The 24,656-nt window shown below is 51.9% G+C and overlaps 3 protein-coding genes across 9 annotated transcripts in view; 2 read left to right on the top strand and 1 right to left on the bottom strand.

The window, feature by feature from the left end:
- The window catches only part of NF2 (NF2, moesin-ezrin-radixin like (MERLIN) tumor suppressor), a 41,471-nt gene extending 23,940 nt beyond the window's left edge, over positions 1 to 17,531 (bottom strand). For 4 of the 7 annotated variants that reach the window (XM_031592129.2, XM_090152742.1, XM_031592128.2 and 1 more), the window contains exons 1-7: positions 17,316 to 17,530; positions 9,110 to 9,235; positions 8,126 to 8,248; positions 5,929 to 6,012; positions 1,544 to 1,612; positions 976 to 1,058; positions 179 to 254 (exon numbers count right to left, since the gene is read on the bottom strand). In XM_031592129.2, coding sequence (XP_031447989.1) covers positions 179 to 254; positions 976 to 1,058; positions 1,544 to 1,612; positions 5,929 to 6,012; positions 8,126 to 8,248; positions 9,110 to 9,235; positions 17,316 to 17,429 — 675 coding nt within the window. In that variant the 5' untranslated portion in view covers positions 17,430 to 17,530. Of the gene's footprint in view, positions 1 to 178; positions 255 to 975; positions 1,059 to 1,543; positions 1,613 to 5,928; positions 6,013 to 8,125; positions 8,249 to 9,109; positions 9,236 to 17,315 lie in introns of all 7 variants that reach the window. The other 3 variants (XM_090152743.1, XM_031592130.2, XM_031592126.2) reach the window with 3 other exon arrangements.
- A 76-nt stretch (positions 17,532 to 17,607) lies between these two features.
- Positions 17,608 to 21,321, top strand: LOC149915502 (uncharacterized). The gene is made up of 7 exons (XM_090120876.1): positions 17,608 to 17,895; positions 19,270 to 19,374; positions 19,772 to 19,844; positions 20,019 to 20,116; positions 20,292 to 20,395; positions 20,564 to 20,613; positions 20,750 to 21,321. Exons 1-7 carry the CDS (start codon positions 17,845 to 17,847, stop codon positions 21,244 to 21,246), a joined length of 978 nt encoding a protein of 325 aa, XP_089977002.1. The 5' UTR covers positions 17,608 to 17,844; the 3' UTR covers positions 21,247 to 21,321.
- NIPSNAP1 (nipsnap homolog 1) lies at positions 21,305 to 24,420 on the top strand. The gene is made up of 10 exons (XM_031592137.2): positions 21,305 to 21,437; positions 22,160 to 22,287; positions 22,392 to 22,437; positions 22,691 to 22,785; positions 22,924 to 22,994; positions 23,081 to 23,221; positions 23,448 to 23,479; positions 23,655 to 23,749; positions 23,879 to 23,962; positions 24,040 to 24,420. Exons 1-10 carry the CDS (start codon positions 21,349 to 21,351, stop codon positions 24,102 to 24,104), a joined length of 846 nt encoding a protein of 281 aa, XP_031447997.2. The 5' UTR covers positions 21,305 to 21,348; the 3' UTR covers positions 24,105 to 24,420.
- The last annotated feature ends 236 nt before the right edge of the window (positions 24,421 to 24,656 follow it).

Here is a 24,656-nt window from a genome sequence, read left to right as displayed (position 1 = left end):
CACCTCCTGGGTAGCAAAGCACACCACAACAGTGACTCCCATTAACACGGCACAGCCATGTCCCAAGTCCACTGCCTCTTGCAGTCCCCACTCATACAATCTCACAGCAACACAGACCAACATGAGAGCCACCCCAGCAAGGAACTCTGCACACCTTGAAAGCACAACCTACACTCACCCTAATTGCAAAATAGTTCACTCCATACATCTCCAAGTCCTGAGCTATCTTCAAATACTCCATTTCTGCTTCATCTCTGTCAGACAAAAAAGAGAAAAAAAGGCCAGAGTTACAGACATCTGGTAGGATCAGAGAGAATGAGATGGCTGCACTTTCTGATCCTAAGCACACTCGATGCTTTAAAACCTTGACTGTCTCTATCACATGGGTCAGGTTTGTCTTTGCTAGCAGGATCAATACAGTCCTACAGCAAATCCCAGTCTGCAGCTTGCCAGCATCTTAATGGCTGTTGACGCCTGCCCAGAGAGACACAGCATTTCAAGTGATGCTTTGTTCCTCTCCCAGTCCCTTAAGCATAAAGGGAAAGTCTTCAGCTGGGAGTCCTATGCTCCAGCTCTATCTTACTTCAGGAATATCTCCCACAAAGAGTGTTTTACCACATGAGCAGTGATATACTTCACCAATCTGACTTTCTGCCTTGGAATCTCTATTTCCTTCCTTGCCCAGTGAGTCCCCAGAGCCCCTGGGCAGTAGGACTGCCTCTGTGCCTCTTTGCAGATGCTTCCCTCCTGAGCATGAGTCCCAAGTTCACCCCATCAGGAACCAGTGGGCAGCGGGGCAGAGCCACAGGAATAAAGAAAGCTCTTTGCCCTCCGTGAGTCTGTGAGCCAAGCTTGCTGGGATTAACCCTGCTACGAGCAGAGCTCACCTCACCTGCCTAAGGTCCCCAAAACCCTTGCAGCTCTTCAAGTGAGGGGGCTGACCCTGAGCCACAGGCCACTGCAGCACACACTCACCTTGCTCTGCCTCGATGCTCTGCATACCAGGCTGTAATCCTTTCCTCCCACATCTCTGGAGTCATCTGGTACAAGTTTATTACCTGAGACACAAAAGGAGACAGAGATCCAGGTCACACTGCTACTTGCCATATTTTCCCAAGCCAGCAAACAGGCCAGAAATGCCCAAGCTTCCAGCATAATTCCCAGGCATTACAGCTCATCTCAGACAGGCTCCTGCCTCCTCTCCCAGCAGTGCATGTTCAGCCCCACGCTCTGCAATATCACAGTGCTGATTTAGCCCTCAAGCATGCACAGTCTCCAGGCCACCAAGAAGAAACACAGATAGAATGAAAATGTGAAAACCATCGGAAAGAAAATAATTGCTTCTGCCTTTATTAAAATGTCAGAAAAATACTGAATCCTCCTCCCTCAGTACAACTCCTTGGGTTGTTTACCTTGATAAGGAAATCCACCCCAGCCCAATGTGCTGCAAGCAGCCCCACAGAGACTTTCTCTGCAAAGGGCTTTGTAGCACAAATGTTACCAAGTGTGGAAATTCATTCTTCTGGTGGGTTGAGCTCCTTACCCGCTTTGGAAGCAACTCCTCCTGTGCCAGAAAGCCTCGCTTGTGGACGTTGGGATCGTAATCACCATACTGGAAAGAAGCAGAGACATTGTGCCCACACTGTGTTAACAACACAGGCAAACAGAACTCTTCACCCTTATACATCCACTCCTTGTGGACACAGCAAATACAGATCACCTACACCCTTCAGCATCAGCACGTTAGAGGCGAGAACACGTGCTCCTTGGTTAACATAATAAACAGAGTTCCTTTGCAATATGATTGCTAATAGAAACTAAGATCCTTGTTTTATTGGTGCAGCAAACAGAGCAGGGTGCAGGACAAAACTTCCCACTGCCAGCTGGTGCCCACCATGCCCAGGAAACACTTTTTCCAGCATCAGAAAAGACCTCATCTGCATGAATCCATGCCTTTCCACCAGCAGTGGGATGGGGATCCAACATGTGGACAAAGACCTGTCCCCTAATAATGACTGATCCCAGTAAGTCAGCTGAGGCAGACAGCCTTTTCTCTGCTGCTGTTCACTATTAACAAATATTTAAATAACAATAATAATGATACCAGGAATTTGGATGACAATTGCAGGCTTCCCTCAGGCAGGCATTGACTGTTCTGCCAGAGGGGCTGTTGCTCAATTGGGTCATGGAATCCAAATCAGATTTGTTAAGTGCACCCAGTAATTACTAGTATTTGTTTAGATGTACATCCTTCTGAGCAGCATATAAAATGGCTGAGAAATAAAACTGCTTATTAACAGACTCAAAAGCTGAGTGTCCCTGCAGTGCATGTGAAAATGAATTTATCTCCCATACAGCATAAGAGGGGAGGAAACAGCCAGAAAGCAGCACCTCAAATAACCTCGCAGGTTGAAGCGGATGGGATGAAGGATGTGAGGCACGTACAGGAAATGCTGCGATTCTCATTCACCTGGCAAGCAGGACTTCTGCAGTGACATTAGGTGATTACACAAGGCACAGCAACGTTCCCTTCAGTCATGCATTCTGCAAGGGAAGCAGCCCTTCCCTCCCAGCTTTTCTGTAGCTCTTCAGCACAGAAAGCACAAAATGGTGACAATTTTTAAAGCAAAACCAAGGCATGTGGTGCTCATATGGGCAGGAAGCTTTCCATGGCAGCCTACTTTCAATGCCAGGACCATCATGTCGTGCACCAAAACCAGAGCTCAAGATCACAAGTCTACACAGACACCCCCTCAGCAGCCCAGCAAGCAACGTTTCATCCACAAGAAGCAGGGATTAAAGACACAGATATTGATTTAGAGCCAATGCAGATGTGAAGGAAGCATGCAACAGCCAACACTGACTCAGACTTCAATTAATACAACGCAAACACTGGGGGTTCCATTCAGCAGGGTGCTGAGCAGTGGCAACTCTTTGTCTCCCAAGGTCTACAGGGCTTGGAGCTTCTCAATGACAGCACATTGCAGGTATACATCTCTTGTACCCACGTCAGAAGGGAACAGCAATAAAAACACGGAAGTAGCAAGGGAAACAACTCCAATAACCTTGGAGAGGCAGAAAATAAATCATTTCTAGGTGATGAAAATAACAGCAAACAGGATTAACACGAGTATTTCTTTTGCTGTGGTCTGCCATAGAGATCCAAGACTAAGTATGGATTATGTGATTTTCACGTGGTGAAAAATACTGCCATGTCCCAAAGGAATATCTGTTCTGTGAGGGAGTCTGGATGAGGACATTAATTATTCACAACTGAAAAATCAACAAATGGCTTAAATATTGCAGTGTATGTTGGCTCAAATGATTCGGCAAACACGCTTTTAAAGACCTTTCCAATTAAATAATTGCTTCAAAACTGTCACAGAATTTTAACTCCTGTTAATTGTATGACACAATTAATATTCACGGTCAGACACAGAAGTTGCCTTCACATCATCCATACGCCTGGCTTGTATTGTCCTGTACAAACACGGGCATACTCAGCTGTGACCCATTAGTGCTGATTATTGTTTGTTTGGGGAAAAAACAAAAACAGAGGACCCTGTTGCTAATGCTGAAGTGCTTTAAGGCCTGAAGTGCTGAGAGCAGCAGGGCAGCGATTTGCGTTCGAGGGGCGAGGAATGGAAAAACCTCTTGGATGTTACCATTGCTGCAGGGACACGTTTTATTTGATAGTTTCCAAGTCTTTCACTGCTATTTAAAACCTGAACCATCTCCAATATTTGAAAGCGGTGTGGGTGGTTTGAATGCAGAGCTAGAGGGGAAAACACAGAGTAATTCCCCAAACGAATGCAACGATATAGAAATAAACAAGCTTTTAATTTTATGACCCGTGTGCTTACTTTGTTATTTCAGGTGGGTGGTTCAACAGCAGCACAAACAAGCCTAGCTGTCAATCAAATGGCTTCATCAGCTGCAACCACACTGACACCGTGTCAGACTGCTATGCCCCTCACCATGCAAATCAGCACGTTATTAGAGAAATTACTGTGCTCAGTGGCTGCTTTCTTGTCCAGAAAGGATATCATTATCCTATTTAACTGGAAGGAGGTGACCTGCAATATCTTTCTTCCCAGCTCCATACTGAGGGTTTGCTTTCCACTTCTACCTTTCCTGAAAAAGAGCAGGAGGGGAAGCTCTGCCTGGACCTGGTTACAAAAAGGACAGCAAGGAAAAATCATGTCTGAAGCAGACACAAAAAGTGCGTTAGCTAAGATAAGAAAAGGGACTCCTCTTCCATCTTCTCACAGCCTCTGCAGAACCAAGATCTGCAAGATTAGGAGAACTGCTCCGATTCCAGTCGATCTCCAGACACACAGAGCACATCAGGTGTGCTGCTGAGGACAAGGTCAGGAGCCAAGTTGGGAGAGCAGACACAGGGCAGTATAACAGCTCTGCACCAAAGTCAACGCTGCTCCTGAGCATGTGAGCAGCCATGGCCAAGAGTTAACAGCACTCAGTATTTTACCCAAGGGTTTATTCATTTTGGCAGTGGAAGTGGCATTCCCTCTGTACCCTCAGCTTAGCAGGTCACATGAGAAAAAGCTGAGTGTTTATACATGTATGTAATAAGAGCGATGGCTGTTTCACACAAACATTGTTAAAAGCAACTCTCTTCCCCAGCTGATGAGTCCCTCTAACAAAATAGATTTGCATCAATATTCTGCCTATGAGAAGAACACACGTTTTTCTAGCAAATCCAAACATTTGTCATCAAACAACACTGCAGCACGTCACCCACTGCTGGATTCAGACAAATTGGGCACGAACTAAAGGGTTATGAAGAATGTTATCATGCAACCTGGAAAAAGCCATTGCTGAGGATGAGACTCCTTGAAACGACTGCTTCCACCCTGCCTGGACCAAGCCCTGCTCAGGCAACAGAAAAAAATCCCACTCCTGCACTGCGACACAGATCTCACAGAGCACAGTTACCCTGCCTGTCCCCTGGCCCCCCTAAGGGACACAGCGGGGCACAGATACTTGGCCTATGGTTCTGCAAGCCAAAACCCCTTCCTGAAGAGCATCCAGAAAGTGACTGAGTACAACCACGAAGATGTGGCAGTTGAGCTGTGATAGGACTCCAGCATGGCATTATCTTTACACAGGAGCTGGAGATTAGCTAGAAAACTCAATTCAGCAGTGGTACATGTTGTGTTGCAGAGATAAATGACCCATCTCTAGCAAGATGTCCCCACCTCTGAACCTGCGGCTGCTCCCTGTATCACAAGAGTCCCTCTGCTGCTGGCTGCTTCCTCTGCTATCCAAGGCTGTTCCCAGCTGGAAAACAGTGCTCTTTAGAATCAGCCCTTGGCAAAAACCACTGACCTGGGGTCTAGAGCAGAATTCAGCTGAGGACTGAGTGGAACTTGATGACAATTGAGTTCCTCCTTCTGTGTAGTGAGGCCAAAGAGGCATGATCAAAGCTTTGACAAAGGAACAAGTCAGAAAGATCTCTGACTGCAACACATCAATGAGGCAAGCTGTAGCACTCAAAACAAAGCAGTTATGAGGACAAGTATTCCAGGGAAGCAGTGGAGCTGCCAGTCTCACAGCTGGTTTGCTACTGGCTACAATAGCAAGAGCAGGAAGGAGATCCAAAAAAGCACAGGCTCTAGGAATTCAAGTGCTCCAGTAGTAACCCATACTCAAGTAGGCATTGCTACTCATAGGCTGAGAGCTTGCTAAAGACTTCTGGAAAGAGAAAATAAAAATGCATCCAATGTCCAAAGGCAGCCAGAAATTGGCAGCATGGAAAAGACAATGTTGCTAGTGTAGTCCCATCACTTTTGAATTTTTAACAACTTTCCTTGCCTCAGAAAGTGGGTATGTAACAAAGCACCCAGCTTCCCAGGAGCAACACGAAGCCAACAGCACCTTGCCCTCAGAAAGTCCCTCTGTGCCTACCTTGGCTTGGACTGCATAAGAGGCCAGGAGGACAGAAGCTTCAGGAGGACAGTAGATCTTCTCATCCAAAATCTGCTTCTTCACCTGCGCACAGCAATAAAGGACACATAACACATGTTCAGTGAAGCAGTGCAAAGCATGACTGTCACAGCAGATGGCTGCAGTTTGTTTTAACTAGGGCTGTCAACCACACAGTTAACAACATTCCTAACACTAGCTCCTGTTCAGGCCCAGGAAATTCTGTAAAGGGAAGGGCTCAGTCTTTCACAAGCCACCTTTTGCAGACAGGTTTGCAGGAACTAAATTTATACTGGGAAAGTGACAGAACCTATATCTCACTGTGAAGGGCAGGGGGGAGGAAAAAGCCTTGCATGTAAACGTGGAGATAAAACCTCCTAAGGCATAAGCTATAGATTGATGTGACTATATACAACGCTAAATTAAAAAAAAGGAGTTGTAGCTGAGGCTCTGAGCACACAAAGGGCTTTGCTCTGGGGCATTCGGACCTCGCTATGGGTAGGTGCTCACCTATGCTTGGGGCTAATTCCCTCCAATCCCCACCAACAGCAAGCAGAGCTGCAGGTCACCTCTGTGGCAGTGCTTTTAAGAGCAGGCAGCTCCTGCGCACGCTCCCAGGAGAGCCAGCGTACAGTTCCCAAAAGCTACTGCTTTATGTTTCCTGGCTTCTGTGCATTAAAAAATTAAACCTGTCATGTTTGATATTTTATGTTCTTGGCCACTTAATTTTTCTGAAAAAAAAAAAAAAAAGTACTATTTTCCTAAAATGGATTGTTACAGAAATACAGTAACATGTATTTGAATTTATAGCACGTTTTGCACCCTCAAAGTCAGTTACAGCATAATCACAGAAGAGATTCTCCTGCATTAAGGTGAACGGGGGAGCTTGCAAGCTTATGTGTGTTCCTGTTTCTTATACACATTACTGGAGCATAGGCTCTTCTCATATCATTAAAATCCTAGCAGAAAAGTCACAGTCTGCATTTATAAAATGCAGCTTGAACTGCTTTTCCTCTGTGATTCTATTTTTCAAAGCTGCCAAAAAGCATTTCTCCTTATCAGGCCTAAAACCCATGACAAATTGGACATACAGAAACTGCCCTAAGGAGACACGAGAGCACAAGACAGACTTTGGAAATGAACAGCAATACTTTGCATTTCTACTCCTTTAGCTCTGAAGAACAAAGACGAACTTTAGAACTGGGAGGAGTATCAATGAGCTAGTGAGCTCACTCTTATATGTGTTGTAAAGGGCAGAGTACACTGAAATCTAAAGCAATGCAGCTGAATCCAGATTGCCCCCACTTTGGTGCAAAGCAACTTCAACAGCCAAGGAGCAGCTACAACATCCTAATGAATGCCCAGAGAGATCTGCCCAGGATTATTCTACAGCCTGTAACACTCCTGCCTCCTGTTTCTTTTTATAGTAAATAGTTTCAGAAAATTGATCTTGTCTGAAAGAGAAAGCTGCTGTGATAGAAACGCTTCATTACCAGTCACACAGCACAGCTACAACATCAGCTGAACTGATTTCTCAAGACATGATGTTTGGCAGAGTACTTTAAATAAGAAGTTACTGGTGCAGGCAGGACAGCTAGGTTTCCCCTTCTCCTCTGCTTTTGCCATCAGTTTATGACAGAGTTGTGCTTCTGGGATTTTCTTCTGCTCCAGTTATCTGAAGGCTGATTTGTGAAGAGGTGAACCTTGCTGTACAGCCTGTACATGAAACAGGTTGGCTGCATTCTGTGCTCCAGGATGAAACTCCCTTGCTTCCCACAAGAACGCTATCACTTATAAAGGCAATTGTCATCTCTCAGCACAATTGATATCTACACCCTGCAGAGAGGCAGACTCCAAGGCTACGAGTGTCATTCATGCCCACATCTGACAGATTCATTTTCCTTAACTACCACACACTAATATTACAAATCACCTAATCATTTCTGATGGCCAGTTTGAAAGTCTGGGCACCTGGGACTGCTTCATCCATCTCTGACCTATTTTAGGACACTTCTGTACTTCAAGACAACTGCATTCAGAGGGGTGTGAACATAATGACAAAGAGCCATGCTTTGCTGACCAAATTCCTCAATCCCCAAAACCTTCTTGCACTTCTGCTCATCCATGCTCCATCCTCCTTCATGCTGGAAAACAATGTACTTACTTATGAGGCTCCTACCTGCAAGAAGAACAAGTGCTGTGTGATCTCCTGGACCAGCTCCTCCTCTGCATTCTCAGGATAAAATTTGGCTAGGAAGTGAAAGGTGACAGGTTCCTCTGTTGGCACATCATGATCCAGAACCTGGGGAATAGAAAAGCCATTCAACTACACCCCCTAGCTTTGTCAGTGTCCTGTTTCTAGGAGCCACACTGTTCCCTTCTGTTAATATCAGCACAGCTTTTGTCAAGCATCTTAGGCATGCAGAAGGGATGAAACAACCTAAGTAGTTCAGAAGAGTTTAGAAAACAAACATTTCTGACAATCAGAACTGTGCAAGAAAACAAACAGCATGCAAAACGAGACAGCAAAGGTTGGTCTTGATCTGCTATGTACATAATGCTGCTTCCCAGCCTCTCGCAATGATGTTAGATGCTGCTATGCCACCACCAACCTTTATGGCTGTTTCTCTGCAGTGCCTCTCCCTCTATTTCAGACTTGCTCTCTGACACCTTGCTATTATGCTGGCACTGTCTGGTTCAGATTCATGTTAGCTTAAAACTTTGGCATGACACTGAGACCTCCTTTAGTCACAATTACTGTCTGGTTTTAGTGCAGCATCGTTTGGGTGCAAACAGAGCCACATCCATCACTTCCCTAACCAACTGCTCAGCAACCCAGAGGCTCACATATCTGGAAAGCATCCCCACCTCCTTTTCACTCCTCAGCTTTGCCTCCTCCTTTGCTTTTGCACACTTCAACAACAAAAGAAGCCAAGGTGCAACCTTTCACTGTCCTGCTAAAGGATTTGTTATTCAGGGGTGTAGAAGAGAGACTAAAAGCAGCCATCACTAGACTTTGTTTACATTAGAGACCTCCTGCAGCCCAGAACCTCAGGGGTTGGAAGATGATCTTTAAGGTCCCTTCCAACCTAAGCTACTCTTCAATTCTGTACATCCTCCTCTGTCACCCTTTATGAACTCTCAAGAGAGATTTGCTTCTAACCTTCTTGTCCATTTTAAGCCAAGCCACCGTGTCCTTGATAGTATACTGCAGGCCAAAGAACCATGTTTCTCGGAGTCCCAGCGTTCTGCATACCAGGTCAAACAAGTCTTTGCCTTTCCACTTCACCTGTAGGAAAAGGAAGCCAAGTTATAAAGATGGACTTGAGGATTTTGTTTCCATTCAACCAAACCCATTCTTTTTTCCACCTCACAATGTGTTCCTCACAGAGGAATTGAAACGCCAGGCCCACCCAAATGACACCGTCAAGTCCCACCCTTTCTTCCTTTAGCAATTCACCAGAAGTCAGAGGATCTAAAGGGTCCTTTTGAATCAAGCACCACTACGAGTAGCCCATTTTCAGCATGAAAAGAGAGAAAAAAAAAATGTCATGTATCACTCCTAATTGCCCTTTGGTAGCTTTAATGTAGCTATGGCCCCAGGTATCCCTGCTCAAGTATCAGCAGCTCTGGCGGACCAGGGCACAACACAACTGAAAACCAGAAGTGAAACAACTGATGCATCCACTGCATGCATCCACAGCAACAGGCTCTGCACAGGCTAACGGGTGGAGGGCTCAGAACTGTAATTGAAGTCAGCAGCTCTGAGCATGTTTTGATCAAGTCAGGCTGTGCCTCACACTGAAAATGTGACAAAAGCAGCCAGGGAGCAGAGAAAATGGTCGTGCTCAAAGAGCGTGTCCTTCCAACAATCTTGTCGTCGCAACCGCGCTATTGCTGAAGTTTGTTCATAAAACCAGAAGGCGTTGGGAGGCAGAAAGGTGAAGAAAGACATAAAACAGATGAATCTAATGTGCCAGAGCCACTTTGGTCTTCCATCTGCGCGGCGGAAACAATCGCTGGACTGAGACATATGGCCATTACTCCAAAGCCCCAGGGCAAAAGGATCTCGGCACATTCTCTTGTCGCTACAACTCAATCTTGGTGCCACCTGGACAGCATCAATATTAATGCAGGGGCACAGCACATGCTGCTGACATGGGGACGATCCCCGCTCCCGCTGTCACCCACTGCCGCCTTGTGGGCAAAGCAGTTGAGGACAGGCTGATTCCTGCTTTGATTAAATGAGCACGTGGCTATTTTTGCTCCTCGCAGGGTACATACGTGTGCACCGACGTCCCAGAATAGAAGAAAGTCATTGCTAGCCTCCAAAAAGCAGCACCCCAGGGCGGCTCACCACAGCCTCTCTGCCATTCCTATCAGGCGCAGTCAACACCTCGAGGTCAAAAGCACCAGGAGAAGCAAATTCTGCAGTGCTGTAATTATAAAACCCTAATTTCACACATCAAACTAGCCTCCGGTCCCCACAACGAGCTCCAGCTTGGCACAGGATGCTTCAGATTGCACGTCTCCTCCTGACTATTATTTTAAGGAGGAAGTTAATTTGAGGTTTCAGACAAAACAGAGCGAGATGCATTTAAACAGCCATTCCATAGCATTTCTGTAGGCACGTGGAAGCACGCCGCCACCAAAGGGCTATTTCCTAACTGGAATTAAACTGCTTTGCATAATGCATTGTCATTTGGGCTTTTTTTATCATTTCCACCCCCGCCCCCCTCCCCTGTCTGCAAAGGCCATCTTTCAGCCTATTGCTTCCCAGCACCTGCACCCCTTTGCGCCCCCCCCAGGATCTCAATGGGCTGCTGCTGCTCACCCCAGCTATCCACGTTACAGCTGGCACTTTGCACATCCCTCCTGCAATTCCCATTTTGCTAAGCAATTGTTTCTGCCATCACATTTCACACTGCTGCTGTCACTGCATGTGCACGGTAAGGCAGAGACACGTATTTAACACTGCTGCCCGCTGAATTACCTTCATTAAATATAGAAATGGAACAGCGTTTATTTCAACGTACATGATTTCCTTCCACACCTCGGTACTTAAAATAATGATCTGCATTCAAGTGGCATCTTTGGACAGCTGAACTCCAACTGTTTTACAGACATGGAAGACCTTAGCTCTGTACCCATATTTGATAGGCCTCGTATCATTAACTGCCACATTTCCTGGCCATAAAACACAATAAAGTCCCCCAGGGACACCGGGGGATAGAGAGCTGATGCCAGGGGCTGAGCAGATGAGCCAGCAGATGAGCCAGCAATGAGCCCTGCAGCCTGGCAGTTCCACATCGTGCCCTCTGCTCATCACGCCGCTCCCCTGCTCCGTACACCTGAAGTACAAGGACAATTTTGCAAGTCGTCAGAAGGTCCTGAAAACAAAAACAAAAAGGCTTAGAGCAGAGCAGTCCCCTCAGCCATATGCTCGAGCAGTTGGCACGATGCTATAACAAAGCTCAGCCTCCAACCAAAAGCTCCATCACAACAACCCTAATCCTGCACAGCCAGGCAGCCCTGCACGACCCACAGAGGGGAGCAGGATGTGGCTGCAGATGTCACTTCTCACACTTGTGGCTTTGCATCCTCCCACCAGCTTGACTTCAGCACAACCTGCTAAAGACATTCCACAAGTCTTGGAGGAATACATGGACAAACTGCTTTATGAACGCGGCGAGTGCTGCGAGGCTGTGATTTTGCAGAGCTGGAATTTATGCTCTTTACTAAGCACAGAGTGCTCACAATTTATCAGCAGAGCGTTTTAAGTAAACAGCACTAAGCACTTACAACCCAGCAGCTAGAAAGGAGCACTTCCACTATGCCTTATTGGCATCATCTTTTTCTCCAGCAGAGACGTCGCATTTGGCATCTATTAACAGGGTTTGCATTATTTATTAAACTGCACCAAGAGTAATTTCCAACAGACAGGCAACTGGGCGATTTATTTCAATGCAGACCCTTGCCAGCAATTCTCAGCACTGCTCCTTAGCTCCTGAGCCTGTCCCCCAGTGGCACAAACACGAGGCAGGGTTACCTGATCCCCCTGGCAAGGGCTGACAATGAGGAGGCCAAGAGCTAGAAAAAAAACACACACCAAAGCACAGGAGGTGCAGCCGTCCTGCACAAAGAGTGCTGAGGGTGCTAAGGAGAAAAGCGATTCCCAAACTCTGCTGATGCTTCACTTCCAGTGATGCCCTGCTGAATTTACTCCAGCCGCATGGGAAAGGGAAAAAAGGATGGTTTTAAACCCCTTAGGATTTCATGAGAGGAAGGAGAGGAACAAATACATGCCCAATCTTCTTGGGGCAGAACCCAGTTCAAGGCAGCCTCTCCCCCCTTCCATCACAAAAACAGACCAGGACTTCATACAAGAAACACAGAACAGTGGCTTTTCAGCTCAACAGGTCAATTTTATTCAATGTCAGTATTCGTTCTGTGCTGGACATGAGACAGGAACCCAGGGTCCCTGCTCTGATGACCTGATGGCAGGCAGGGCAAGCAGAGGAGGGGGCCAAACCCTGGGAAGCAGCACTTAGGTTTCACAGCAAGATATTTCCACTCAGGAGACCCTGTGGGAGAAGCAAGCTTTTAGCAGAGCCAACACCTCTGCCCTGAAACACGGGGGGAGATCACAGAAGGGAGCCCCTTTGGGCACCTGAGCACACAGGAGCTGCCCCTCATCCACCAGATGACCAAACAGAACCCCACAACAGCACACAACCCAAAGCAGGGTAACTTTGAGGCCGTATGCTTTCCCTTCTGGACCCTACATGGAAACAGGAGTGCCCCAGACAACCATTTGTTTGGATTTAATGACCATTTGGAGCGAGCAGGGAATCAAATATTCAATATTCCTCCATTTCTTTAAATAAACAGATGTCAAATACTTTCAATTGCCACTTACTGAGCCACGAGACAGGGCCGTAAAAGTTATTTTTATTTACTAATGCTACACGACAACTCGATAATGAGCTTTTAATTAAAATCTATTCCTGTTAACCACCGAGGAGGCCAAAAACCCACCCAGGCATAACAAGGCAGATGGCGCAGCCAAGCACAGTGCTTGCTGTCTGCCCAAGACAGAGACAGGGCTGGGTGCAGGGGAAAAAAGGGCTGCTGCAGCTCTTCCAGCTGGCAAGGGAGGGGAAGGGGAAAACAAGCAACAGGACCCAGAGCATCAGCTCAGCCAAAGGCTGGATGAGTGAGGACTGATGGAGCTCTTGAACCAACGGCAGAAGGAACTGGATAACACGGAGCTCAAGAAGAGGCTGAGAAGAGGTTGCAGCAGGACACGGGACCAGAGAGCATTTCAGATTCAGGGTGCAATCAGGACGAAGTCAAGGAGGATCTGTGCTCATAATGTGTCTCGTGTGACTTGCACACAGATTAAGAAAGAGAATGCAGAAATGAACAGAACCGAGCAAGACAGCTCTGAGAAATTCCCAATTGACATGGCTGTAAATTAGCAGTATTGCTGCTTCTGCCATAAAGCCCTCCAAGATTCAAATCAAATGAGAAAGCAGCTTCTACCTGCCACTTCTCATATTAAAGAAGGGATTGGGAGCCACCGAGCAGCAAAAACGTGTGAGCATTCAGAGAACTGACACAGGACGAGGGCAGATGGGTGCACAAAGGAACCAGAAAGAACATTGACTTGACAGCTGGCATCCCAGTAATTTACTGAAGATCATTTTGCAGCTGAAAGGGATTATTTCTCTCAGCTTTTTAAAATAGCTGTTACTGTCCACAGATTCATCTTTGCCAGCCAGCTTTCTGCCTGCTAGCAGAAGCTTAGCAGCATCAAGAGGTCAGTGTCACTACTGGCATCACCAAGAAGCTGGTGAACATTTACCAAAGGATGAAGAAACCCATGTAAAACCTCTCCCAAGCATTTTGCAAAGCAAACAGAAACTTCATCCCCTGCTTCTTCCTCTTGCCCTTTTTATTTGGGTGCAGTGAGCTTAACTCCCTACTCTGACGCACAAACTCTTTCTCAAGAACTTATTTGGTCACAGATTTTCAACACCAGACCTTAGCTTGCCCCTGCTCCTAGGGATAAGCTTTTGCAGCACAGCTATGTAACCCCCTACAAACGTTAATAGAGAGACTAACACTTGGCTGCACGCTGCTAAAATAGAGTTTTTCTACTTACAAGCAAATAGAAAAGTTTTACAACCAACCACAGCCAGCTGAGCTGGCCTTGCAGCAAGTTGGGTACCAAGGACTGAACGCTCTGCAGAGACACCTTCCAGCTGAGGTTGTTTTCTGAGCAGAGAGGAACAGCTGAAGCATTCAGGCATAACACAGTGCAAGTTTAGACCAAACGTACAAGTGTCTCTTCTTACTGCTTCAATGCTCGTGCTTTCCCCAGGTTGGCTGTTAAGCTTTCCCATTCATTTCTGGCTGAAAGAGCTGCTGCTGTCCAAGGATTAAGCTGAGAGGCAGCCGCTGCTTGGTCCCACAATGACTCCTACAGGAGCTTCAAGACCACAGGCACTATGGATAAAGAGAAAACACCCTTCTGAGAAGGTGCTGAGACTCCAGAGCTGGAGAGCCAGTCACCACGCTGCCACACCACAGGAACAAAGCAAAACAAGGACTGATGGATCCTTCTATCAGCCATGCAGCTCTTGAAGAAAAAAAAAATCTTGTGCATCAGAGTGCATGAGACCAACCCAACACCAAAACTGCAACCCTGCTGCAGGAACAGAATGAAAAGAGCCCCACAGGAACCTAACAATACTGCAGGGTAAAGATATTGTGAAGAGAAGTGAATAACCTAACTATCTCACAAAGAGCCACCACCAGAATTACCTTACTCCTGCCATAAGCACTAGTCTAATTTGGGTCAGGAATAGCAGCAAATTGCACCATGAGGGTGGCAATTAGAGGAAGCCATTGGCCACTCAGTGTCCTGGCACCACAACCTGGGAGGCAGCAAACCAACAGCACCACAAGCACCACACCCTGCCAGCCCCTGCCTTGCATTTAAGCTTCCTGAGTTGTTACTCAGGCAGTGTATGGCACACGGTGGTGTTAATTGACCAATGTGTGTTTTTCAGTAGGATTTCTCTCATGCTGCTCTCCACGCACAGAAATCTGAGTGCAGGAGCTACATGGTGGTGCTCAGGAAGATGGGGCAGCCAGCAAGCAGCTTAGCACAGGGATTTCAATAGTTATGCAAATGTCTGTCCTTGCTCAAGATGCTATCAATTAATTAGGCACCACGCTCACACAGCTCTAATGGAAGTAACACAAAAAGGGAGACGTTGACATTGTGCCTTTAAGATTTCCCTGAACAAATTACAAGTCTTTGAAGTGAGGCCCCAACTGCGATTATTAAGCTTCATCACAGCATTAGAAAGATTAAGATTTCATTTCTAGGAATTATTTCAGATTTAGACTCAATTTAGAGACATTATTCACAGAGTCAACAGATGCAGAGCAGGTTTAATCTCCTGCAGTACCCAGCCAGGAATTCCTGCAGGGTAGACTGAAAAATGAGTAAGGGAAAGGTAGCACTGACACAGCTACAGACACATCAGCTTGCTCAGAACAAGAGGGGCTGCCACGACCAGAGGTGGCAGCAGAACTGGGGTGGCACACAGCCTCATATGCACTCCTCCTGTGCCAGATGGGAATTGACTGCCTGAGTGTCTTATGTCACACCCAGCCAGCTGTAATCAGACCTCACATCATGCTGACAACACCTCACCACCCTCCGTCACCTCTGTCCTGTGCAGAGTCACTCGGGAAAACACAGAACGTGCCTCAAGAGCTCTGCAATAAAGTTAAAAAGGAGTCAGAGAGATTAATCCTGCACAGAAAGGCTGCTCCAGCAGAGCTTGGTCACTCACTCAGATATGTTCACTGGCACCGTGATCAGCACTGCTTAAAGAAGCCAGCAGTTAAGCAGGGCTAAGACCAGCAGGGCCCCAGACCACAAGCAGCACCAGCCTCCCCACAGCACCTCCCTAACTGCTCACCCTGCATGCATCCAGGAAGGAAAAGGGGCACAAGCACTCAGCGTGAGGCTGAGAAGGTACAGGAGGCACAGAGATGTAAGGCAGCTGTTTGTAATGGGGCAGACACTGATCTCTGTGGATGTGTTTTTGGATACAGCCAGCAAGCAGAGGATCCTTCCCTGCAGCTGTCACTACACAGAGGAGGCAGCAACACAGCCTGGGAGCTCAAACAGCCACAACTGAGCCATGCAATGTGGCACTCAAGTGGACATGGGGAGGCCTATGGGGGGGGGGGGTATATGGAGGATCTGGGGGAGACTATGGGGGCCATGCAATGCAGCCACCCAGCCTGATCCTTTCTTCCCCGCTGCTGGGAGACTCTCACACTGGAGGTCAGAGCCTGAGTTCCTGCACGTGTCCTCCATGCTCCAGCAAGAGGCAGAAGTGCAAGCAGGAGCACAATGCTCATGAGCTTCTCTCTGAGCTCCCCCAAGGGCTGGGCAGCCTCTGCTGCGAGGTCTTTGGCTGGAGCCTCCCCAGCAGGCAGCTGAAGGTGCACAAGTTACGTGTTCCAACCCGACTGGGAGCGCTGAGCTGCCTCTTCATAAATGCCCTCATCCCAACATGAAACAACAAGTGGCCACGGCGTGAAAGGAGAGTTACTGACTTCTCATCACCTCATTGTTGGCAGCCTAGGAAAGTGTCAGAGCAGAACTGGGACACCTCAACCCTCCTGGCGGGGTGACTGCGAGGAGCTGGAAGTGAAATAACTCCTTAATCCCTATGAAAGGCACAGCGTGCCCCAGAGCTGCCAATGCATTTCAGCAGTGAGAAACGTCACAAGGACAAACACCCTTCTGCTCACAGGCACAGAACTGCATCAAGATTTGGACCAAGTGAGTTTTCCTTTTTAACAGCTCATTCTTTAAGGTGGGTAGAGACAGTTTTCAGTCTCTACGTGCTCCATCCCTTCAAGGCATCTCATGATCTGAAAACTCAGCAAACAAAAGGAAGCCCCTGGGGCCAGACAGCCACGGCAAGGATGCCCGAGAGGCACCGAGGGCCCAAGCGAAGGCAAACCTGCCCTAAGAGACGTGCACAGCAGAACACCTCACTGACGATTCGGGGCAGGACACGAGGGAATTCCCGCAGCCCCGTGCTGAGGGCGGGCCGGCCGAGCTCTGGGACGATCCCCGTGGCTTTAAGCCCGAGATAACCCACCCCGGCCTCAGGCTGAGCCCCACAGCCCCCAGCTAGGCCCAGGCCGGGCCGGCAGCCCTCAGACCCCGCGGCAGGGCCGGGCCCGGGGCGCTGGCGACACCCAGAGCGGGGGGAGCGAGGCCCGAGGCCCCGTCTCCATGGCAACGGGGCTTAGGCCGCAGCCGTCACCTCGCAGCTGAACTCCATCTCGGCGTCCATGGTGACGATTCGCACCGTGAAGGTCTTGGGCTGCTTCCGTTTGAGCGAGCTGAAGCTCATGCGGGACGCGATGGCCCCGGCCATGGCGTGGGAAGAGCTCAGCGCCGGGGGCCGCGCCGCGGGGGCAGCGCCATGGCGGCGGCAGCGGCTCCGGGCCGCGCCGAGCCCAGCCTCAGAACGGCGCCTCGCTATTGGTTCCGAGCTCGGGTCGTCCCGCCCTCCGCCCCGCGGGTCGCGCAGCACCGAAACCAATCAGAAGCGGAGTGACGGGGAAAGGGGAAGAGAGGGAGGTGCGGATTGGGCGAAACGGCCGCTCGTCAAGGGGAAGGAGCGGGGGTAGACAAGAGGGCTTCCTGCCCACACGTTGGGGCGCGGATGTGGCGCCCTCTTGCGGCCGGAGGAGCGGGCACCACCCTGCCGTCGTGAATGAGCTGAGCGCCGTCCCCATCCTGCCGCTGCGGTGGCGTGGGGTGGGGGGCACTGCCCGGTCCTGGCCCTGATGCAGGGGGGTCTCAGAGCCCCGACCTCTTGGGGATGCACTGTGGGGAAAGTAGGAGTGGGATAATGGGAATGGGACCGGTACTGGGATAATGGGAACAGACAGCGGTCGGATAACAGGGGTGGGGCATCACTAGGATAACAGCAGCAGGACAGTGCTGGGATAATAGGAAGAGGACAAGGACTGAGACAACGGTACGGGACTGGGATTGGGACTGGAATAATGGGATAGGACTGAGACCAGCATGGGGATAATGGGGCAGGATCAGAACCAGCACTGGGATAGTGGGATGGGCACTGAGACCAGCACTGGGTCATAGGACAGGAATAGGGACCATCACTGGGGTAATGGAATTGCAGTGGGTCACAGCATGGGAATAACAGGATGGGACCAGAACCACAGCTGGGATGGCAGGGTGGGAATGGGGATGCAGATCAGTACTGGGATAATGAAGCTAGGGTTGAAACCATGACTGCCATGAGGATAACGGTATGGGACAGTAACAACATCACAGGAGAGGACTGGAACCAGCATCAGGAAAATGGGATGAGGACTGAGACCGGCATAAGAATTCTGGGATTGGAATAAAAGTGTTGGGCCACCCTCCCAGGCCCCATCTCAGCACCACAGTGCCCCCGCACACCACAGAATGGGGCCTCTGTGCTGTGGGGTGGGTGAGGGCTGAATGGGACCATTCATGGTGCCACCCCCCCCCGCCCCGTCCAACCGCCCCCACAGGGACCCTATGGCCGACAGCAACGCTGCAACCCCTTGGGGCCCCGGCAACGGCACCCAAGTGGGCATGGGGGGCTGGGGGCCATAGGGGGAAATATGAGGAGGGGGGGGGAGTATGGAGGGTCTGGGGGAGCTCCAGGAGGTATGGGGTATGAAGGAAGCAAGGGGACTGGAAGGTACATGGAGAGGGGGCATGGTGGGTATTGAGGAAATGAGGGTGTCCGGGGAGGGTATGGGGAGCTATGGGGGGGTATGAGGAGTCCAAGGGGACCCAAATTAGTAGAAGGCGTATGGGGGAATACGAGAGGTATAAGGGGGGATCAGAGGGGCATGGGGAATTAAGGGAGGGTCTGGGGGAGGCGTGATGAGCTATGGGGGATATGGGGGACCAAGGGAGTCTGTGGATCTATGGGATAGTATGACGGTACCTGGGGGACAGTAGGGGCATGGGGATCTATGGGGGGATCCAGGGGAGCCTGGGGAGCTATGGAGAAGACTGGGGGCTGGGGGGACATAGGGAGCTTTGTGGGAGCACAGGGAGGGACCAGGGGGCATGAGGGACTAAGGCAAAAATGGGAGGGAGTGAAAGGGGACCCCGGGGAGTGGGGGGGCAGGGTAACAAGGCAGGGGGGCACAGGGACCTGAGGGGATCCCTCTAAACCCCCATCCCTGGTAATGCCCCGTGCCCAGCCCTGCCGCCCTGTGCCGAGGATCCACACCTTTGGAAAGGGGGAGCAGGCAATGAGGAGAGACCCCCACATCCCCCCCACCATGCGAGGCTGGCTGCACAAGCAGGTGGGGCTGGGGGGAACAGTGGGACTGGGGGGGGGTGCGAGGTTGTGGGACCGCAGGTGACTGGGGAGGGGGATTCAGGGGGACTATGGAGTAGGGTGTGCTGGGGGGAGGGTTATGGGATTTGGGGGGGGGTCAGAAGGGTTCGTGGGGGGTCAGTGGGTGCTGGAGGTTAGGGGTGGAGTCTGGGTTCTGGGGATTCCTAATGGAGTTATGGAGTTTAGAGAGGTCTGGGGGGGGGGGGGGGCTATGGGTCTTGGAGATGTTTGGGAACGTTGGAGGGGGGGGAGTTGGAGATGCTGGTGGGCTGTGGGTTTTGGAGGAATCCAAAGGGTTTGGGGCAGGTCTCAGGGGGCTCTGTGTTTGGGGTGCTGGCTCAGCCCCCTTTTTACCTCCCCAGGACAGCTCAGGGCTGAGGCTCTGGAAGCGGCGCTGGTTTGTGCTGGTTGATCTCTGCCTCTACTACTACAGGGGTGAGGCCAGGGGCAGGGGATGGGCGTGTGGCGGGGATCAGGGGCTTCTTAGGGCTCCCTGGGACAGAGTCTGAGGGAACTCAGGGAGTCAGTGGAGCCTCTGCCATAAGACTGGGGCTTTGCAGAGTTTGGAGAGGTCCCTGGGGACCTCACTGAATCCTCCCCTGCCCTCAGACAGCAGTGAGCAGCGAGTACGGGGGGGGCTCCCCCTACCTGGCTACAAGATCCGTGTCCTGGCCCCCAACACCGGCAGCCCTCGCTTCCTCTTCACGGTCAGTCCAGGGGGGTGAACTCCAAACAGGGGACAACAACAGCTGCCGTTCTGCAGCAGAGGTTGGGACCCCAAAGCCCAGCTCCCCATGTGGATCTTGGGGTGCTGTGGCTGAATAAATGCTGGGAGGAGGGGGGAGGAGGTCCAGGCCCATTGCTGGCTCATTGCTCCCCCAGGTCGAGCACCCCGGGATGCGGAGCTACGTGCTGGGGGCTGACAGCCCTGAGGAGCTGGGGGCCTGGATGTGCAGTTTGCAGCACTCTGCCTCACCCCTGCGGGGGTGAGCCCCAAACTGGGAGACACATGGGGGGGATGGGGGCTATGGAGGGTCATGGGGGATATAGGGATCATGTGGGGAAGGATATGGAGGGGCTATAGGCGCATGGAAGGGGTGATGGTGGGCTATAGGTGGTTTGGAGGGCTATGGGGTTTTATGGGGGGTTAAAAGGAGATCATGGGGAGCCATGGAGAAGTCGTGGGTGGATACAGGGAGGCTGTGTAGGGGTCGTGGGGGACAATGGGGGGATATGGAGTAAATAAGGGAAGGCTACAGGAGGTCATGAGGACCTGTGGAAGCCAAAGTGGGACTATGAGGGGTTATGGAGAGGCCACGTGGGCTAAGGGGGGCAATTAGGGATTGTGGGGCACAAAATGGGGATCGTAGAGAGTGATGGAGGGAAATGGGAGTCCATGGGGAGCTATAGGGGGGATCACAGGGCTCCCACAGGCAGGGCCGGGGGCTATGAGTGCTTTAACCCCGCCCCCAGCCCGGCCCCGCCCCGCCCCGCGCTCCCGAGCACGCCCGCCCCGGAGGAAGCCCCGCCCCACGGTCAGCTCCGCCCCTCCTTGGCAGCGACCAATCAGCAGCTGACGCCGCCGGCCGTAGGAGGGCTTAAGGATGCAAAAGAAGGCACCGCAGCCAATCAAGAATCGACTTGTCCAAGGGAGCCCTCCGATTGGCTGCTGGCATCTGGAGGCACTGCCGCGCAGGCAGCAATCAATGAGATCTCTCTGCGGCCGTGGGAACAAAGCATTGTGGGTAGCCGGGAGCTCGAGGGTGGGCGAGAAGGCGTGGCCAACGGGGCGGCGCGGCAGCCAATCAGAATCACACTGCTGCGCGCCAGTTTTTGAGGGCGGGGCCAGCGCGGAGCCACGCCCAATGAGGGGGTAGAGTCCGGCGGTGGGCGGGGCTATATATATAACCACGCCCCCAAGACGCCCTGCCCCGGAAAGATGGCGGCGGCGCGGGCAGGAGGCGGTGCGGTGCTGCTGCGGCGGCTGCAAGGCGGCGGCGGCGGCTGCAGGGCCCTCAGCGGGGCGCGGTGAGCGGAGCCCGGCCCCTCCCTGCCCGCCCCGCGGCCCGGAACCCCCCCATGGCCCATCATCTCCCCAGGCTCCATCATTCCCCTCAGGTCCCATCATTCCCCAACGCCCCGTTTCTTTCCCAGGCCCCATCTTTCCCTTCAGGCCCAGAAACCCGCAGCTCCCACCTCTTCCCCGTCAGCTCCCATCTCCCCCCCTCAGCTCTCCCCGCCCCCCAGAACCCATCTTCCCCCTACAAGGCCCCCAACCCCCCCCCAGTCTTTCCCTTCAGCCCCCATCTCCCCCTCCAGCTTCCATCTCCTCCTGTCTCAGCCCTATTTCCCCCAGTCTCAGCTCCCTTATCTCCCACCCCATCTCCCCCCGCCGTGGTTCAGGGCCTGCTGTCACCCCATGCCCTCGCTGAGCAGCCAGGGCCGCTGACCCCACGCTGTTAATACATTACCAGGCCCTGCCGCTCTGTGGGCAAAGGTCTGACCGAGTGCACTGCCTCTGTGTCATCTCTGTTGCCCCACATCCCTGAGCAGGGCCACCCTGAAATGAATGAGACCTCTCCCTGGGGAGCACTGGGTGGGGGGGGGCACGTAGCCCTGGGGCTGGGTTGGGAATGGAACAAGATCCCTCCTCTGCTTCCCGTTTTCCCCCCACATCAGACCACAGCCATTGTGCCCAGCTGTGTCCCCCCCTCCCCCCCTCCAGCCCTGCTGATGGCGTGGTTCTGCAGGGCATACTCACGGGATGCTGAGGGCAGCTGGTTCCGCTCCCTGTTTGTGCACAAGGTGGATCCCCGCAAGGATGCCCATTCCAATCTTCTGTCCAAGAAAGAGACCAGCAACCTCTACAAGATCCAGTGTGAGTGACCCCACAGGCAGAGGGTGCACACCCCTCCCAGGCCCTTGCAGTCGCTCATCCTACTCCCTGTTGTGACATTGCTTCTTGCCCTCTTTCCCCCACAGTTCACAATGTGAAGCCAGAATGTCTGGATGCCTACAACAGCCTGACGTGAGCTGGGGGACTTCCCACTGTCTCAGCAGGGGCTGGGAGGGGTCAAGTGGGGATGTCAGGAGGATTTTGGAATCTCTTGTGCTGGGCTGAGAACGCAAATGGGGATGTCGGGAGCATTCTGGGGTCAGAAACTCAGCACTTTTCTTGCTGAGAGAGGCACAGCTGCTGCTTGCCAGCTCCAGCTGCCGCTTTTCTCCCATCTGGGGTAGCCTAGGAGCACCCCATAAACCACTTCCTGTACCCCCTGCAGGGAAGAAGTGCTGCCCAAGCTGCACTCAGATGCTGATTATCCTTGTGACCTGGTTGGGAACTGGAATACGTGGTACGGGGAGCAGGACCAGGCAGGTGAGGGCTGCATTTCTGCAGGAGCAGACAACCCTGCATGGCTGTGACCCTGAGAGGATGTGGGGTGAATCCTGGTCACTTGGGAGGGGGGCTCCCTGGTGCTTTCCCCCCCAGCCAGACCTTGCTGTCTCATCCCAGTGCACCTCTGGCGCTTCTCTGGTGGGTACCCAGCCCTCATGGACTGCATGAACAAGCTGAAGCAGAATAAGGTACCACTCAGATTGGTGGCCAAATGGGGCACCTTATGGGGTGTCCCCGCTCCCATCATCTTGCCCCGAGCCTCGGCTGTCCACAGGAGTACCTGGATTTCCGCAAGGAGAGGAGCCGCATGCTGCTGTCCCGCAGGAACCAGCTGCTGCTGGAGTTCAGCTTTTGGAATGAGCCCCTGCCCCGCGAGGGGCCCAACATCTATGAGCTGAGGACCTACAAGCTCAAGGTGAGGCATGAAATGTTTCGTTGGAATGCAGGCATCCCAGGCATGGCATTGGAACCCAGGGGATCCCAGAGCCCTGCTGTACATGCTGGGGTCTGCAAAGCAGCCTGTGGTCTGTGGGTGTTTGGGGTCACTTGTGCTCTGGCTGCAAGTTGGCCCTAGGCAGAGGGAGAAGGTAGTACTTGGGGTGCAGCTGACTTACCCAGTTGTTTATTTCCTGTGTTTGCAGCCAGGGACCATGATTGAGTGGGGCAATAACTGGTGAGTGGCTGCTTTATCCAACTGGTGTTCTACATATGGCCCTCGGACCCATTCCTGCATCCTCATTCCTGTGGTGGTGGCACAGATGAAGCTTTAGCTGCTCTGAGCACGGGGACATTAGAGCTGAGCACAGGGAGAGCTGTGCCAGCCCTGGTGTTTCTCTCCATTTCACCAGGGCTCGGGCCATAAAGTACCGCCAAGAGAACCAGGAGGCAGTGGGCGGCTTCTTCTCTCAGATTGGGGAGCTGTATGTCGTGCACCACCTCTGGGGTAAGCGGGCTCGTCTCACCCACCCCACATTGGCAGTGCCACCACCTTGTGCACCCCAAACCCCATACACCATTCCCCAGGGGCTGTGGGGGGGGGGGGAGGTTAAGAAAGAGGTTTCCCCCCTTGCAGCCTACAAGGACCTGCAGTCCCGTGAGGAGACAAGGAACGCGGCGTGGAGGAAGCGGGGCTGGGATGAGAATGTCTACTACACAGGTGAGCACACGGGGCTGGGGTTGTCCCCGTGGCAGAGCTGCGAGGTGACACCCCCCCCCCCCCGTTGTGTTTTGCAGTGCCGCTTATTCGGACGATGGAGTCCCGGATCATGATTCCCCTGAAGATCTCCCCGCTGCAATGAACTGGGACATGTGCTGCCTGCCCCAGCTCTGCTGGGAAGTGCTGGGGGCGTCTTCTCCCATTTTGGGGTGTCCTGGGGGAGGGAAAAAGGGTGAGAGCCCAACCCCCTTGGGCTCGGCTGCACCCTGTTTGTGGGGACCTGCAGGTGCCGCAGTGCACCCCATGTTGCCATTGGCCCTCCATGCTGGGGGCAAACCCTCAGAAGCCTTCCTGAGAGGTGAGCTGGGGGCTGCTCATAATTACCGCTAACGAGCTGCTCATCGGATGCCTGTCCCCGCCGGGCTGTGAGATGTCACCAATTAAATATTTAATTGCCAGAGTCCGTGTATGGGGAATAGGGAGCATGGGGGACACGGGGACCACCCTCACGCATGAGTTGTCCTTATGCTGAGACCCTTGAGAGCGCCCTCTGCACCCTCCGTGTCCCTGATGCTATCGGGGAGCCCGCACCGCACCACCCAATGAGAGCACAGGCCACGCCCCCTTCATGCAAGCCACGCCCACATTCAGACAGACCACGCCCCCCTCGGCTCAAGGCCACGCCCAGTGCAGC

The sequence above is a fragment of the Phasianus colchicus genome, chromosome 18 (assembly GCF_987193195.1).
Source record: "Phasianus colchicus chromosome 18, bPhaCol1.hap1.1, whole genome shotgun sequence".
NCBI lineage: Eukaryota > Metazoa > Chordata > Aves > Galliformes > Phasianidae > Phasianus > Phasianus colchicus.
Note: the sequence above shows the minus strand (reverse complement) of the source record. Positions and strands in the feature narration are given on the sequence as shown.